The sequence below is a fragment of the Sceloporus undulatus genome, chromosome 7 (assembly GCF_019175285.1).
Source record: "Sceloporus undulatus isolate JIND9_A2432 ecotype Alabama chromosome 7, SceUnd_v1.1, whole genome shotgun sequence".
NCBI classification, from domain to species: domain Eukaryota; kingdom Metazoa; phylum Chordata; class Lepidosauria; order Squamata; family Phrynosomatidae; genus Sceloporus; species Sceloporus undulatus.
In genome coordinates, this window is record NC_056528.1 from 50543337 (window position 1) to 50561100 (window position 17764).

Here is a 17764-nt window from a genome sequence, read left to right on the forward strand (position 1 = left end):
TGCAACAGATAGAAACAAGGTGCAATAGTCAGCATCTGAGAATCGGCTTTGCTTTTCCTCCTGGTAGGATATCCTGCAACTCCTGTACTACGAAGGCCCTTCGACGCGGGGGATCTTCAGGCGTTCAGCCAATGCCAAGATTTGCAAGGAACTGAAGGAGAAACTCAACTCTGGAGATGAAGTCCGGGTGGATGGCGAATCGGTCTTCGTGGCTGCGGCAGTCATCACGGTAAAGTAGTCCGTATGATAAGGACCCAATAAACTTTTCAATGGGAAAGACTAGGAGTATAAAGTTGCAGTGCTTAAGGAACAGCGACCAGCGGGTCCCTTGTCTGAGTGCAACAAATCTGCATTTGGGTTTTTGGTCATTTTTCCTAGGGATGTTTCATGTTGTATGGCAACTTTCCCAGTGTTGAATCTCTGTTGGAAATAGAATTCAGTACCTGAATGGCTCCTATACAACTAGAAGCATCTGCAGGAGCATCTGTTGTAAAGCTGAATGTGGATTCCCTTCTCCATAGCAGCCCTGGTTCAGAGTAGCAATGGATCCTGCCAAGACTGAGGAGTTTAGATGGCAGGCGGCAGGGGATTTTGGAGCTAATGGAAAGATGGATCCTCTTGGTTGAGGGAGCTGAGTATGTTTAGCTTGCAGAAGACATGATAGCCATCTTTAAATATTTGAAGGGAGGCCATGTAGAAGATGGCGACAGCTTGTGTTCTGTTACTCCAGGGAGCAGAAAACAAACCAGTGGATTCAAATTCCAAGAAAGGAGATTCCACCTAAATATTAGGAAGAACCTCTTGACTTCAAGAGCCATTTGACAGTAGAATAAACTGCCCCGAAGGGTAGTGAACCCTCCATCTTTGGAGGTTTTTAAACAGAGGTTGGATGGACATCTCTCAAGAGTGCTTTGGTTTTCTGCCACTCCAGAGACTAGAATACGTACAAGAAAAGATATTCCAACTAAACATTAGGAAGAACTTCTTGAGTTCAAGAGCTGTTTGAGAGTGGAATGAACTGCCTTGGAGGGCAAGGGACTCTCCATCTTTGGAGGTCTTTAAAAAAGAGGCTGGATGGCCATTTCTCAAGAGTACTTCAGTTGTCTATTCCTCCATGGCAGGGAGTTGGACTAGATGGGCCTTGGGTCCCTTCCAACGCTATGATTCTGAGAATACAAACTTAAATGTATGATAAATCTATCCTTATGCAAACAGTGTTTGTTTTCTGCTGCTCTGGTAGATAAGGACATGAACTGATGGGTCCATGTTACAAGAAAGGAGATCCCACTTAAACATTAGGAGGAACTTGTTGAGAGTAAGAGCTGTTTGACAGTGGCATGGCCTGGCTTGACCTCTCTTTTCTTGGGGAGAGAGTTCAGAAGGCCACCTCTTAAGGATGTTTTAGCTATGCATCTCATGCATTGGTCCCAGAGAGTTACATTGGATGATCCTTGCCATCCCTCTCAACTCTGTGAGCTCCATAATGCTCTAGGCCTGTAGCAACAGCAGTTCAGAGTCAGCCCACATTGACCTCCAGCTGTGTCAACTCATGGGAAGCTGATTCTGTGCAGAGTCAGTGAATTCTGATGAAAGCAAAATTTCAGGGCCACGTTTGGACATGTTTCCCTGGGCAAAACATCTGGGGAATTTCAAGGAAAACAAGGAAAGAGTTGACTTGGCCCAAAGACAGTGAGGAAGGTGTTCCAAACATTCCTAGGCTGGCCACAGGCCTTCAGCTGAAAGGAAGAATTAAGGTGAATTTTTTAATGAAACCTCTGCAGAATTACTAGGAAGCAAAACACATTTCCATATTATGTGTGGGTTATCATGCAGCCCTCCAGAGGTTGTTGGCCAGTGACCCCCAGAAGCCTAAGCCAACATAGCCAGTGGTGAGTAGTGTTGGGAGGTGTAGTAAAGGGCTACATCATTCCTATTCCAATCTATGTGAATTTTTCATGGTTAGGGAGATACATTGCAATCCTGGATACCACCCTCTGAACTCAGCTCACTCCAGCTTTTGGAAGGGGATACCTGAAATGCCACATTTGCACCAGTGTGCCAAAAGCAAGATGTACCGAGTTCAGTTCCTTCCAGCAGCTATTGTTTTGGCAGAGGAAGCTGGAAGAGCTGGAGATGATGCTGTGTGAGTTGCATACATCTTGTCCTGGCTTGGAAAGGGCAGAGAGAGGCTATGAAAATGGCGGCGGGTGGATGGAGAGTCCCGGCAGGAGCCATGAAAAGATTTTGGAGGAGGTGAAGAAGCAGCAACAGCAAAGTGGATGAGGAAGGGAGGAGAGAAGGGGAGAGATGCATTACCTCCCAGAACGACTGAAAATTATTCAGGCCAAGATAGTTGTGAGTCATCAGAGCCCACCCAACGTATATTTTATGTCGCCCACTCACTGTCTATTTTAGACTGATGGGCGCATGGAAAAACTTATTTGCTCCTTTCGGAGGTTAACAGGAAAGCAGTGCAACAGATGGTTTATCATACTGCTGGTAGGCTGCCATGTGTGCCGTCCATGCTTTGATGCCTCACATGTTGCCCAGGCTTGAGATAGCTGGGCCTTTTATAGCAGCAAGGAAGTGTGAAAGAGGGGTGATTTTACATAGAAAGATTGGAGGCATTTGGCACACCATTCCTGCAGAGGCTCTGCAAAAGTGTGACCTGTCCTTACAGAAGCATGCTGCTAAGTGTGCTTAGAAAGAGTCAGAGGCATCCCATTCTTTGGAACACAACAACAACAACAACATCTCAAGGCTGACTGGCACACACAGTCCTGGAGAACAAAACCATAACTGATAAAGGTTGGGTCTCCTTATCTGAAATGCTTGGGACCAGGATTGTTTGGGTATTATAAGTAACTGATGTAGAATACTGCCCAATGTTTTTAAAAGCACCCAGTGATGTATGCTTCATGATAAAAACAAGAACTCAGAATGGATTCTATTGCTTCTTTTCCCCGACTGACCAAATGACCGTGCCTATGTCTATTTAATTTAGGATTTCCTGCGAAATATACCCAACAGTGTCCTGTCCTCAGAGATGCATGGGCTCTGGATGGAAGCTATGGATAAGGAGAACCAAGCGCATAAGATCGAAGCCATCAAAAGGTTTGCGTCTGTTCCTCCTGAGTTTTGCCTTGAGAGAGTGAGAAGCAGCTAATGCTGCTGGCTCTGCATTATAGGAAAGGATAAAAGGGAAGGATTTTTATAAAACCTTTAATAAATATTTAATGAAAACTTTCTAGGCATCTCATGGGTCGTTCTTCCATGAACCTTTGGGCAGAACTGGAGCATTTCTGAGTGTTCACCTTTTGTTTACTTTCTTTTCGGGCAGCCTAGTGAATCAGCTCCCAGAGGCCAACCGGATTTTGCTCCGACACCTCTTTGGCGTCTTGCATCACATCGAGCAGAACGCCATCGAGAATCAGATGAATGCCTTCAACCTGGCCCTTTGCATCGCCCCCAACATGCTTTGGCTTCCCAGACCAACAGGACCCGAAGAAGAGAGCAAGTCGACAAAGAAGGCAAGTCCTCTTTCCAGCACTCCACTGCCTTTGGCTCCGGGGCCCATTCACACCATGCAGTTGTGGCACCAGCATCCCACTTTAACTGCCATGGCTGCATCCTGTGGAATCCTGGGGTTTGTAGTTTGGTGAGACATTAAAGCTCCCTGCCTTCAAATGCCAAGCCCAAGATTCTTCAGGACATAACCATGGCGCCATCTGCCCAGCAGAAATAATCCAAATTGACCCCACTAGTTTGTCCTACGGTATCTGCAGATGTGAGAAGGCACGACTCATTGGAAAAGACAGCAATGCCAGGGAATGCATTGTCACTGGAAAACACAACGATGCTAGGAAAAGTAGCAGAAAGAGAGGATGACCACATATGAGATGGATGGACTCTATCATGGAGGTCATGAGCATTAATTTGCAGGACCTGAGCAGAGAGTGGAGGACAGGGGGTCTTGGAGATGTCACCATGAATTGAGGCCCACTCAATGGCAACGAACATCTACAACATCCACAGATATGTTTTGAGTTCTAACACTGGCAACCTCTTTGCTTCACTAGGTGGCCATGTTGGTACAATTCCTAATTGAGAATTCGGCTGAAATTTTCGGAGGGGACATTGCTTCCCTGTTCCAAAGGCCAGAAAGGAAGAAGTCCAAAAGTGTGGATGACATATTGGGTAAGGCCTCCACTGTGATTCCTTCAAATTATTTATAGGTTATTTTCCTAGGTTGCTCAAAACCAACTCAGAGGTTAAAGCAAGCAGCAAGCAGCAGTTCACTTGTTTCTAGTAAACATAAACCAAACCAATGTATTTTTGCATGTGTTTCTCCCCAAACAGTACATTTGATGTGCATTTTGTCCACTCTTGTCTTAAGGAGTTAGTTGGGTAAGGGTTAGTTGTCTTAAGGAGTTAGGTGGGTGAAGGTTAGTTGTCTTAAGGCGTTAGTTGCTTGAGGGTTTACTCCTCTGTAGAGTCAACATTATCTTCACTATCTTGACTTGGCTTTTCTCCTTCCCATACACAGTTCAACGCAATGATTCCTCGGATGAGATGGAATTTGCTGCTTCTTACGGGGAAAGACCGGAGCAGCATTACCTGCTTGAAGTGGAGGATGGCCTCTTCAGCCCTTCTGGGGAGTTGCTGCTGAGTGAGCACCGAGAGGATTGGGACTTGTTCAGCGAGATCGATGCTTGCTACCAAAGCAAGGCGAGGAAGAATGCCAGTGCGGACAGCTACGACCTCCTGGAGCAGGAGGAAGAGGGTGGCTCCTTCTGCTCCCTCGGATCCGCCTGTTCCCTGAGTCCGGCAAGGGACCGATGCTCTTCAGAGCCCAGCGTCTGCCTGAGCTCTCAGCTCCCTTCCCAGGACCATGAGCCGGTTGCACGGCAGTCCAGCTGTGATGCCACCATCATGCGCCATCATGGGGATTACATCCGCAGGCTCAAGCAGTTGCAGCTGGAGAGCCAGAAGCTCATAGATGAAGGCTTGAGCCCTGGGTTGAGCAGAGCCGCTCGGCCGAGCTTCTGGAGAGGCCCTCAGAGCAGTCATGTGGCCAAGACGTTCGGCCTTCAGAAGACCAGCCTCTCCAACCGGTCCAGTTTCTCTAGCCTTTCGTCAACCACCACCTCCCCTTCTGCCTCCTCCTTGAGCTCCCTGGACAGTGCTTTCTCCTATTGCTCCGAGTCGTCGGCCTTCAGCCCTGCAGATGTCTCCAGCCTGCCGTTCATGTTCGGCACGTCCGCCAGGCTCCATGCTTTGTCCCCCAAAATGGCTAAGCGGTCCATGAAAGAGTGGCACAAGCCTTTAACTTCCCCGTTGCCCCTCAGCTCTTGCGACATGAACTTTTCCTTTGAGAAGCAGGAAGGTGACCAGGAGAGCAGCGGCAGAGAGGAAACGGCATTCTTTGTGCCCATCGTTGGCACTGGCGGAAGCCCACCTAACGGGAATGGCGAAAAGGAAGAGTGCCATGCCAAAAAACTTCCCCATCCTCTTGGAAGCTGCTCTGCTGTCAAGACAGAATATAGGACTCTCATCCCAAGCCCCGAAAGCAATTCTCTGACTGGAAGACAAGCACAGAGGGAGAAGTCAGTGAAGCACATTGAGATCAAATGTCCCAAAGATGCCCCTCACGCTCAAGGAAGCTTGAAGCGTACCAAGATAACTGTCTATATGGCCCCGAAAGAGAGGAGCCTGAGGGAGTCCTCAGAAGGACAAGAGGATGGATATGTGGTCCCCAAGGAGAGTAATGTTATCTCCAGTGGTCTTTCCAAGAGCCTACAGACTGTAAGGGTTCACATCCCCCAGACGGTATTTTATGGGCAAAACACTCCTTTGGTTCTCCAGTCCGTTGCGCGGAGGTACCACCACGAATCAATGAGCCACTTCTCCCAAGTGGCAGTGGCAGCTCCCCAAAGTAATCCCCTTGTAGAAGAACCAAGCTCTCCAGCCCAGGAAGATGGGCACCATGGCAAGGTTGGCAGCAAGACCTTCAGCCACACGTTCCGCATTTTCCTCCCGGCATCCATCCGGAACACGGTCCGTGAATACTTCAGCCATGACGGCGCCAAGGAGTGTTGCGCCGCAAGTGCAGAGACGGTGGAGAAGGAGCTCATCCGGAGCAGGGCAGAGTGGCTTAGGGGCCAGCCCTGCGCCGGAGCCAACGCTGACGAGCGCCAGGGCTTAATGATCGCCGAAGAGACTTTTGTCTAGGAGCACTGGCCCTGGATTCGGGTCCTCCCACAGGGGAGGATTGTATGTAAACATGCCCTGTAATATATGAGATGTGAAGAATTTGACAGGCCTCCAATGGCGGCCAATGGCTTCGCTATCAAGGGAGTGCGGGACGGTGAATCCACTCCGGGTTTAAAAGGAGCTGTCTAAAGTGCTGCAGCTATTTTGGGGATTTGGGGTTCGAAGGCAAGCTAAAACCTGAAGTGGATTCACCGTCCCAATGGCTGCCGCTGCTGCACAGGTGCAAAGCGACTTCCGCTGTCCTTTACAGCTTCTTAAAATTCATTTGTTTTACCTTCTGCTCAAAACAAAGAAGAGGAAGAGCTGTTTAAGAGGTCGAGGCTGACTTCTAGCCAGAGCTTCAAAATGTATTGCTTTTTGGAGCCTTTTCCCAGGTTCACCCATCGGAAGTTGCTCAGCCTACGGGAACGGCCAGCATTTGTTCAGCTCCGTTCCAAAGTTATAACAAATACAAAAAACAAAGAAGCAGCTTAGCATTTTAAGAATCTTTGCTAATATTTTGCTTTCTTAACAGGCTTATTCTGAGGAATCTAAGACCTAAATCCAAAGGCTGATCCCAACTAGAGGCCCTTTCTCGCTGCAGAGTTTTAGCACTAGGAATCCACTCGAAACTCCCTGGCTCCATCCCTAAATTATTTTGGGATTTTTAGTTTAGGGATTGGCATTGAGAAATCTCAGCCAGAGAGTATAGTGTCTCCCCCAAATTTCAAATCCCAGGATGCCATAGACATGGATGTTTAAAGTGGACTCATAGTGCTATAATAGTTCTGTAGTTTGGAAGGGCACCAGCGAACTCTGAATCAGTTCAATCAATGCATACATAAATCCCATGGACTCAGTGGATTGACTCTGGTTCTCGGTTAGGAATTGGATTTATTTAGGCTGATGATGGGCTTCTCTATAACTTGGCTTCAGGTTATTCTTCTTCTTGACAATCAGCACCCCTTTTTCTTGTGTAGTTGTGTCTATTCACTGAAACGAGACATCCAGTTTTCTTCTCCCTTGGCTTTCCCCTCCTATAAATCCTAGTATTGGACTCAGTGATAGAAAGTTAAAAAGAACAGAGATGGGATGTTGGACCTTTCAGGGATGAGGTGAGGATTCGTATTAATTCTTCCTCGCTTCTTTGGAGATGGAGATGGGCAGCGTTTTGGGTCTGCTGTGTTGCCCAAGTACAACAACATCCCAAATCCACAAAACAGTGATAAGTTTCCAACAAAAATGCATAAAAATACACACAGTGCAAGCTTTCGAAGCTCCACTGGCTTCTTCACCAGGGAAAGGTATCAAGAATCATACAGGGAAGGGAAAAGTCATGACAATGTTATCACAGGCTTGCAATTTTTTCAAGGCATTGTTGAAAATGGAGAATTGAAATGTTATCTCCTGGACTTTGGAAAGCGTTGTCTCCCAGGGCCATATGGCCAGAAGGAAGAGGGACCGGTTTGCGTACATCTCCAAAGAACAACACACCAGCAACACCTTGAGTAGATGCAAGCCTGTGACTAACTTTGCCATTTTATAATGACGATGCAAGCGTCTTGGTTGGCCAAATGAAGGTTAGCACTGTTTTGTGGGCTTTGGGTTGTTATTATACTTTGCTATATGGTCAACATGGCTACACCTAGATAGGCTTCTTGTGTCGCATGTGGAAGTACTTTTGCAAAGTGGTTGGGAATGTGAGAAGGTAAGAGGTATGTTGGTGTGCCAACCTCGAAGCGGCCCATTTGTGGTGGCCATTTAGCAGCTTCCTAACAAGGGGAGGTCTGTAGAGGCTGTCTTGGGCACACTTGATCTGGTTGGCATCACTTGCTGAAGGATTTGTATAGTAGACACTGCAGCTCACCCTGAGATTGAGTTGCTTCATATGAATATGCTAACCTTTATCACAATAAGTGTACAGTATCCACACTGCAGAATTTAAGCACTTTGACACCACTTTGGCTGGCATCACTCTATCCTATAGAATCCTGGGATTTGTAGTTTAGTGAAGCACCAGAGCTGACTGACAGACCAGGCTGAATACCTCACTAAACTACAAATCCCAGAAAATAGAGTGATGGCAGCTAGAGTGGCACCAATCTGCTTTCATTTTTCAGTGTGGATGCACCCAACGTTGGCTCATACCTACTTAGGGTGCGTCTATACTGTAGAAATAATGCAGTTTGACATCACTTTTAAGTGCTGTGGCGCCATCCCATGGAATCTTGGGATTTGTAGTTTTATAGCCTTCTATGCCAAAGAGTGTCCATGTCTCATCAAATTGCAAATCCTAGGAGCCATGACAGTTAAAGCGGTGTCAAACTGCATTAATTCTGCAGTGAGGCAGCAGCCTCAGTTTCGTTGAAAGAAAATGAAGGTGTTACAAACTGAGAAATGTGGAAAGGCAGAAAGGTTTAGAAGCAAAATTTTGTTCAATGGCTATGGAAGGTGTCTTTTATTTTTAGAGCTGGGCTATATATATAATAGAACAGGACCATTTTTTAAAAATCCTATTTATTTGATTTAATTATCCACTTCGACAGCCATCTCTCAGCCTTGGACCAAAATTCAAAGGGTAGATCTCTCTGTGCGTCAACCAAAAACACTCTATATTTTTCCGTTTGATTTTAACTTGGAAGGAAAAAGATGATGCCTGCCAATCGTCTTCTGTTCTTGGGTTTTTAAAAATGCAATCCCTGCTCCTTTTGATTTGGGGCTGTTTTGGGGCCAAGCACAAAGACCCCACAAAATCTTTTCTCTCTTGCAATTCTGTACATTACTGAGGCAGCTTCTTCTCTCGAAGGTTTGTAAGCTTTTGGATGTAAATAATTCAATTAATAAAGAAAACACGGTTTTATTTCTCAGTGTGTTTCAGTTTGGGGGGGAATGAGTGGCTTGCAAGGTGGATTTGGGGGAGCTTTGGGACATTGGGGTGCAAAAGATTCCCAACCAATGCAATGGCCATACACCTTGCTGCCTCCTCAAAGGACTATTCAAAGCATTGCAAAACATTTTTTATCCCATCGCCACTATCACAAATGACTGTGATTTGCACCATGCCAACCATCCTCCTGCCTCAAAGGAGAGTTAGCAGGGCAGATACAGTCATGAATGGAATGGATCCCTGTGATCCTTGGAGAGAGGTTTAATCTCAATTTCCACGCTCTGGACTGGTTTGCTTCAGGCGTTGACCAGTCATCGTTGACAGTCCTTGGGGACGGATGGAGCTTTGAAGCTGCGAGGCAGAAATGCCAATTATGGAGCTGCAAGGAGCTCAATAGCCTGGTGACTATTCAAAGCATGCAAAGTGTTTCGGAGAGCCTCGAGTTCCAGAATCGGAAACCATTGCAGTCAGCCCTCTGCATTTGCAGCTTTAACTTTGGATTAGGAATCTTTAGGTCCTCCAGCGCAACTCTGCCAGATGTTGACCATAGAGTTGCACTGGAGGACCTGGAGATTCCTAGAGAGAAACACTTCTCTAGGCATTTGTAGGTCCTCCAGCATGATTCTGCGCTCAATCTCTGGCAGATGTTTTCCACAGAGTTTCACTGGAGGACCTGGAGATTCCTAGAATCTATTGAAAACAAGACTTACATGTGCACAACTGCAGATGACATCCAGGTTGTGTTATCAACAAGGTCTTGGCCTGGTTTTCCACCTTCCCTTGTTGATCCTTGTTTGGCCTTGAGTTGCTTTGAGGTCAGAAGAAGATGCCCAGCATCGGCAACATGGCTGCGCACCTTGTTGTGACCTCAGAGATGGCACCATGCAATGAAAGGGATTGTGTAGGAAGGCAGCCACCCGCCATCATTGCAGAGAGAGCACAGGTTATGGGGAGAATTTGGGGAGAATTCAGGACCCGAATCCTCCATAGGCAGCTTGGTGCCTTCTGGCCAGTGAAGACAAACCCTCAGAGGAACAGAGGAGTAACAAGCCTGGTATTTCAAAGCCAGAGGTGAGCGTCACCGTTTGCAAAGAATTTCCTCCCAGATTTCAAATGGCTACAAGAATACAAGGTAAGATCTCAAACACAAAAGGGAGTCGCAAGAAAGATGACATGCAAGTTGGAAAAATCGCCACAGTAATGTCTGGATTCCAGGAACAGCATTCAGCAAAGGCCAGTTATTGCTTGTTTTGCTTCTCTACGTCCAGCTCTTTCCGGATGTCGGAGACCTCTCTGGGGACGTGGACGGTCAAGCCATCCATCCACTTCTTTACGCTCACCTGGCAGCCGAGGCGGGACCTAAAAGCAGATCCAAAAGTTTGAATTGGTAGGGTAGGGTAGTCACACAAAGCGTTGTGCTGTTGCCGATTGTGACTATCGCACTTGTCTCCCCCAGCTTTTGCAATGGTCCCAGTGGTGCATCTATGACAACGTTTGCCTCCTGGGAATACAAAGGATGTGCAATGCTGCAGGTCTGAACTCCACAATCAAAAGTTGGTTTATGACATTGTAAACCACCAACAACCTTTTCTGGGAATTGTAGTTTAAAACATTAAATAAACTTAAAAATTTGGAGCTCTTGATTCGGACTCAGAGAATATGCAAGGCCTAGACTGAATGAGATAGAGAGAGAGACGGAGGCCTCATCTGCAGTGCGGAAATAATGCAGTTTGACACTGCTTTAACTTCCCTGGCTCAATGCTATGGAATTCTGTATTTTGTAGTTTTGAAATATATTTAAGCAAAAGGTTTATACAATCTGAAGAGAAACCAGAGTATAATTTATCTTTAGAGCTCTGGTGCCGCAACAAACAACAAACCCTAGAATTCCATTAACAGAAGTTAAAGCAGTGTTGAACTGCATTACTTTTTCAGTGCGGATGCAGCCTGAGAGGAGAAAACATCCCTGGACCCTTACGTATCTGTCAGTCCAAACGCCAGGTCCAGCATGTCCAGCTCTTCGTCGCTGATGGCCTCCAGTTTTCGGAAAGTGTCTTCCTCAAAGATCAGGTGGCAGGTGGAGCAAGCCAGTGTGCCTTCGCACGCACCTTGGGGAGAAGAAGGGACACAACAGGGCCAAACGCTGCTTTGTAAAAATTAGTTTACATAAGCATTTGAAAGTAACAAAACTGCAAAGCAAAGCACATGGGAAAGTATTCAGTTATTTTTAAACTTCAAAATGTCCTTCCCAGAGAAACCGAAAGGGCTGTGAAAACTCCCCAAAGCAGTCAGCACACTTTGCTTTGCTGAGCATGCAGCGCAACATCCCCTGCAAAAATCATGAATTCATCTGCTGCCACCTTCTGGATCTGCAACACACTTGACATTTGGGGCATCCCAGCAAAAGGCAAAAGGGACGGACGCTCATTGATGAACTGCGACCCAAAGGGCCAAAGCCTGGGAAAGTCTGTTTGAGGAACTACAGCTCCCAGAACCCACTGGATGTAGTTGCTGCTAATTGCCTTTATGCTGACTTCAACTTATAGCAACCCTTTGAATGAGAGACCTCCAAGTCCCACTATCCTCAAGTCTTACAGACTCATTGTAGCTACAAGGTCCATGCCTCTGGAACGGGGTCTTCCACTTTTCCTACTGCCTTCTGCCTTACCAAGCATTGTTGGTCTTTCTAGGGAGTCTTTTCATGATATCATTATTATTTCATGATATCATTATTATTTCATGATATCATCATTATTTTATGACAGCCCTGGTTTAGTAATCTTGGCTTCTAAGGAGAGTTCAGGCTTGATCAGTCCAAGGACCCATTGGTTAGTCTTCTTGGCCATCCATCGTATCCTGAGAAATCTTCTCCAGTGCGACATCTTAAATGAATTTGTTTCCTTCTATCAGCTTTCTTCATTGTCCAGCTTTGACAACTATACATAGAGATGGGGAATACTATGGCGTGGACCATCCTAATTTTGGTATTCAATGATGTGTTTTTACGCTTTGGGATCTTGTCTGGTTCCTTCATAGCTTCCTTTCCAAGTCTTCTTCTGATTTCTTGACTGCAGTCTCCATTCCATTCTGAAAAATACTTGATTCAATGTATGAGAAATCTTTTGACTATTTTAATGTTCTTGTTATCTAGGAGGAATTCTGGTAAATCTTCCGTGGTCATGATTTTTGTGTCCTTAATGTTCAGCTGTAAAACCTGCCTTTGCACTTTCTACGTTCACTTCCTTCAATAGTCCCATAGGATCCCAGGCATTGCAACTCCAAAGAGAGTACAGAAACATCCCAAGACTAAGTGGCCAGACCCAAAACCTCCCCATCTTAAATCTGACCATTTAAATAAGGCCGAAGAAAGAGCAGAGGAAGGAGGACAACACTTACCAAAGCCATCAATGCTGAGGTTTTGATTCACCACCACCTCCAGCAAACTCTCTCCTTCTTTTGCTGCGACTGAGAATTTCTCTCCGTTCCGGTTGATAAAATGGAGCAGGACCTTATCTGGAGAACTGGAGGAGGAAGAGGAAGAGGAAGAGGAAGGTCTGGGGTGGCATCACAAGATGCCAGGACAAGGGAGATACAAGAGGACCAGTCAAGTTCAATCTGAATGCAAGAAGAATACTAGAAAATACTTGAAAAAATGGACCAAAGCCATCTTTCCTTGAGCTTTGAGAAACTCTGGTGAAAATAATGCGAACTGATGTGAACTTTTGTAGTCTGACACATTTTCTGCACAGAAAATACAGTATCTGGAATCCACCGTTTCCTTTCAACGCAGAGACGTAGCACAGCTTATGACAAACTAATCTACACAGTATCTTCACAGTCCCTCCCTCTCTTCCATTTGAATTAAGGATATACAGATCCCAGGCTTTACATCTTCATCTGAGCTGTCATCATCTGCTGACTTTTTACATTCCTGGACTCTGTTTGGGTCTAAAGTGATTTTACACTGCCATCTCTCTGGCCAGTCTTCTCTTTGCAAGGTTTACACTCAGTTTGCCTTGTTTACGGTTCGTGTTGCTCTTCGTTTTTTGCTTTTGCATTGACTGCCTCCCAGAGGCCTTGGCAGACAGGACCCAAAGGATGGAGTAAGCAAAACAAAGAACAAGGAGGAAAATATCCAAGGCCTGCAATTAATTCAAGCTTCAGACAGAAGGCACTCTCTCCAAGAGGGCAAGCAGGTTCAGTGGTCTCTACGTCAACAGAGTTGGAAGGGACCCCAAGGGTCAACTAGTCCAACCCACTTCTGCCATGCAGGAATTCACAGCTAAAATACTCTGAAAGATGGCCATGCAGCCTCTGTTTAAAGACCTCCAAGGAAGGAGCGCCCACCATCCTCCAAGGATGTTTATTCCACTCTTGAACAGCAATTACAATTTTTAAATAGGTTCTTCCTAATATTTAGCTAGTGAAACTGTTCTGAGTTTAAGTCAGGACTTTCTTGTCTTATTATTATTATTATTATTATTATTATTATTATTATTACTTTTTAAAGGATTTTTTCTTTAAAACAATTATAAGCTGTGAGTAACTGTGAGACACAAACTCTTCCCAAACCCTGCTTCATGCCTTCTTTCCAAAGGAGATCCTGATGCCTCACTTTAAAGGGCAGCATTGCATTGCAAGGTTGGATTCATAATTAAAATCTGAACGTTTTCTTTCCTGGCTGCAAATCACGTCCAAAACGGAGAGACTTTGGGGCAGGAGTCTTCAGAAACGCATCTTCTGTGTTGTCAAACATTGCAAAATTAAGCAAGAGCTAATCTTCTAGCCTTGGCGCGTCCCGAAGATTGTGTTCTTCCAGATTTGGAAACAGCCTTGAAAGTGGGGTTGCAGAAATAGTCCGGTTTGACAGCCATGGCTCATTGCTATGGAATTCTGGGAACTGTGGTTTCCTCTGGTGCCACAGGAAATGACAATTCCCAGAATTTCATTGCTTTGAGCCATGGCAGTTAAAGCGGGGTCAAACTGGACTGTTTCTGCAATGTGGATGGACTCTAGATGTGGAAGAAGCATCCCATCTCCTGCTCACAAACCTTAATAGCATCGCCACCATCATCTCCATGCTATTCTTCTGTTTCTCTTCTCCTATAGCAGCCTTAATTTTAACTTATATTATATATAACTATATGGTGAAAGGCAGGAGTTTAATCTGCCCTGGAAGCACTGACCCCCTTCTACTCTCTCATCCATCCAGCCTTTAGTATATGCACTAATAGTTATACCTACTGGAATTTTGTAAGTTCTTTGGCACTGTTTTCCTTTGCTTCATCCTTTACATGCTTCATTACATGTGCCTAAGTTTTACCCTCGACGTATCCATGGGTCATATCAAAATCCATAGTTTTGCCCCCCAAACCTGCCCTCAACTTATATATGAGGTCGACTTATAGTTGAATATATATTGTAATATATTTTCCCCTCATTGTGCCAGAGACTGGTGCTGTATTTGTGCTCACTGGCTGCAAGAGTTTCTTTCTAGGGATTAGCAGCCAATGGCTCAGGGACAACCACTTTGAGTAGAGCTGGTGTAAAAAAGGCAAGGGCATCACTAAGGGGGTGCCAGGGGTGAGGAATGCATCAGGTGACACCTCCGAAATGGGTCTCACCTGGTGAACTGGTGGGACTGGGTCACCTGCCAGGTCTGGCCAGTTTGCTGGCTGGTCAAGAAAGGGATTCCCCTCCATTTCCCACCCAGCCAGCATCTCCTCCAGACTCAGAAAAGGCTGTTGACGAGACATAGAGGGGTATTAAAAAAATTATCCGCACCAGGTATCAAATATACTAGGTCCACCATTAGGAAGAGGGAATTTCAGTAGGTGCAGCTGGTCAGGTAATTAGGTTTCAAGCAAGCGCTTCTGAAATCCCCTCTTCTACCCAACTGCAAAAGGTACTGCCAAGTTGAAACTCTCCAACAAGAAGTTGTAAAGCCGCACAGCTCCCAAAAGTAACTGATCCCTCCCTTTTCTCCTTGGTGAACCTCTAGACAACAAAGGAGTCCAATAAGATGCTTACTCTGTGTCTCCAGGGATGTCTTGAAGCGTCCTGGTGGAGCTGAAGCTTCTCCCCGAAGGAAGGCTGGATGGTATTCGGTGATCGATCCCAAAGGAGGAGAGGACTTGAACTCTGTGCACCGAGGGTGCCAGGCGGACCAGCCTGGCAAGGCGATGAGGCATCCTCGCTCTTCAAGGACTGCTGACTTGGAAGCAGCTGGCTTGGGAGATATAAGTACAGCTGGATGAGAGGAATGGGCTCGGAGGACAGCCCTCGGCCTTGGGAGGCCGGTGGGAGGGAGAGAGTGTCCATCCCAAGGAGGAAAGTTGTGGTTTGTGGGTTGGAAACACTGAAGGTCACTGGCAAGTGCAGGGCTCATGCTTCCTGGCATTTTCGAAGCATGCACCTCGGTTGGCTAGAGCATATCCCCAGTAGGTAGCCTCTTTATGAAGACCTCCAGAGAAGAAGACCCCACCAACTCTGTAAGTCATTGGATCTATTGCCTGAACACTCTTGCTGTGAACTTGAGTCAGTCCTGACGCATGGATAACCAATGGATGAGACTTCTCCCAAAACCCCTATCCCCCACTGCTCTGCTCAGGTCTTGTAGCATCCCAGACTGAGTCCATTGATCGAGTCTCTGGTCTTCCTCTCTTTCTACATCCCCCCCACCTTTACTAGCATTATTATCCTTTCCAGTGAGTCATGCCTTCTCATGATGTGGTCAAAGTATGGCAACCTCAACTTTATCATCTTGGCTTCCAGGATGAGTGCAAGACCTGAGCAGGCATGGAAACCCACTCTCTCAGCCTCTGAGGAAGGCAATGGTAAAGTCTCCTGTGGAAAAGTCCTGTCCAGAGAACCCTCTAAGACGGTCACCATAATCCACACTCTTGCAAGGGCAAACCGCCTCTGAACACATCTTGCCAAGAAAAGTCTATGGTAGGTTCATCTTGGGGTTGCCATAATTTGGAGGCACATGACACAAAACTGCAAATCCCAGAATTCCACAGGATGAGCCGTGGCAGTGGAAGTGGAAACAGTGCTAGAACTGAGTAGTGTAGGGCTTGTTGGATGTCTCTTTTGAAACTAAATTGATAACACAGAAGAACAACAGGGTCCCAAGTGTGGTATTGGTACACAAGTTTTTCTCTTGGACTTTTGCAAGTGATTAAGCAACTGGACCTGCATAGGCTGCATCTGCACTGCAGAAATAATGCAGTTTGACACCTCTTTAACTCCCATGGTCCAATGCTATGGCATTCTGAGATTTGTAGTTTTGTGAGATGTTTAGCCTTCTCTGGCAGAGCGCTCTGGTGCCACAAGAAACTACAAATCCCAGGATTTCATGGGACGGAACCATGGCAGTTAAAGCTGTGTCAAAGTGTATTAATTCTGCAGTGCAGATGCCAACATAGATTTCACCGATGGGGTTTAAATAAATAGGCTTTCCCAAGTTTTACTGATGGAAAGTGGTTTCTGTGTCCATGAACGGAGTAATCGACCCGATTCTGAGTTTTAGTCCAAAGGAGCAATCCAAGATGCCAAACCATAATCCCCCCAAAATAGGTCCAGAGTATTGGCCGATTAAAGCACATTGTGGGCACCCCAGCTACCTTTCCTGGCTGGGTTTTTAGGGTCGCTTCCTACGTGAGGAGGCCTGGGAAATCCCAGCAGAGGATGCATCCTAGCAAGCATTTCCAAGAACATCTCCCAAGAGCCAAGAGGGCTTATCTCCCTGGAGAGCCTTGAACTGGCAGATCAGGGAGATGGATGTGCGCAGAGCAGGAATGCGGAGGCCAAGGGCACCCAGAGTGGGTCTGTCCCTGAAACTGGGAGGACGCTGACAGTGATGCAAAGTCCCTCGGGAATGGTGGCCCCAGAGATGGAGGGTTTTGGCATGACCTGGCAAAGCAGAAGGACAGAGGACAAGGGGAGAGATGGGGATGCGAGTGTTGCTGCCTTTCGTTTGTTGCATTTGCCTCGCTGTGGGAATTGGTGGAAATTTCCTGACTTAAGAGCCCTTGCAGCACCTCTGAGACTCTGAATGGCCAACTCCAGGGCACTCTCTAGTGGTTCAACCAAGCAAAGGAAACAGGTTTAATTCCTCCAGGCAACACCATTTTACAATTCTCTCCCCAAAAGTCATTGTGCTGTACCTAAATCCCAGGAACAAAAACAACAGTTTAGGTTTCCTTCCCCCTCGCTCCCTGGAAACAAAAAATTCAGGCTGTATTTCAGAGGAAGGCAATGGCAAACCACCTCCAAATATTCCTTGCTTAAGGAAAACCACTTGAAATCCATGGGGCTGCCGTAAGTTGGCAGGAGACTCAAAGGAACACAAACACAACCAAGTAATGAGCAAGTCCTTTCTGGTGTCGCTGTATGATAAAGTGTGTGGTGCACAAAAGCAACTGTGGTTTGATTCTTGGACAACTCCGGGGACCAGGGCTCGATTCCCAGCTTGGCCATGTAAACCTATTGTGCAAGTCATGCTCTCTCAGCCTCAAAGGAAGGCAATGGCAAACCTCCTCTGAACACATCTTGCCAAGAAAACCCCATGAGAGGTTCTCCTTGAGGTCTCCGTAAGTCAGAAATGACTTGAAGGCAAACAAT

The 17764-nt window shown here is 46.3% G+C and overlaps 2 protein-coding genes across 4 annotated transcripts in view; one reads left to right on the forward strand and one right to left on the reverse strand.

The window, feature by feature from the left end:
* Positions 1–9112, forward strand: part of LOC121936083 (rho GTPase-activating protein 20-like) — a 36424-nt gene extending 27312 nt beyond the window's left edge. Inside the window, exons 11-15 of the mRNA XM_042477884.1 lie at positions 68–229; positions 3005–3114; positions 3341–3530; positions 4080–4197; positions 4547–9112. Coding sequence (XP_042333818.1) covers positions 68–229; positions 3005–3114; positions 3341–3530; positions 4080–4197; positions 4547–6231 — 2265 coding nt within the window. The 3' untranslated portion in view covers positions 6232–9112. The remainder of the gene's footprint in view (positions 1–67; positions 230–3004; positions 3115–3340; positions 3531–4079; positions 4198–4546) is intronic.
* Positions 9113–9742: 630 nt separating this feature from the next.
* Positions 9743–15841, reverse strand: LOC121936086 (adrenodoxin-like). Of its 3 annotated transcripts, none has more exons than XM_042477888.1 (4): positions 15170–15841; positions 12536–12652; positions 11118–11247; positions 9743–10498 (listed from the first exon to the last, which is right to left on the reverse strand). In XM_042477888.1, exons 1-4 carry the CDS (start codon positions 15537–15539, stop codon positions 10378–10380), a joined length of 738 nt encoding a protein of 245 aa, XP_042333822.1. In that variant the 5' UTR covers positions 15540–15841; the 3' UTR covers positions 9743–10377. The 3 variants fall into 3 exon arrangements, with proteins under 3 accessions (XP_042333822.1, XP_042333824.1, XP_042333823.1); XM_042477890.1 differs by having other exon boundaries at positions 12536–12660; positions 15170–15461; XM_042477889.1 differs by having other exon boundaries at positions 12536–12693; positions 15170–15461.
* Positions 15842–17764: the final 1923 nt, after the last annotated feature.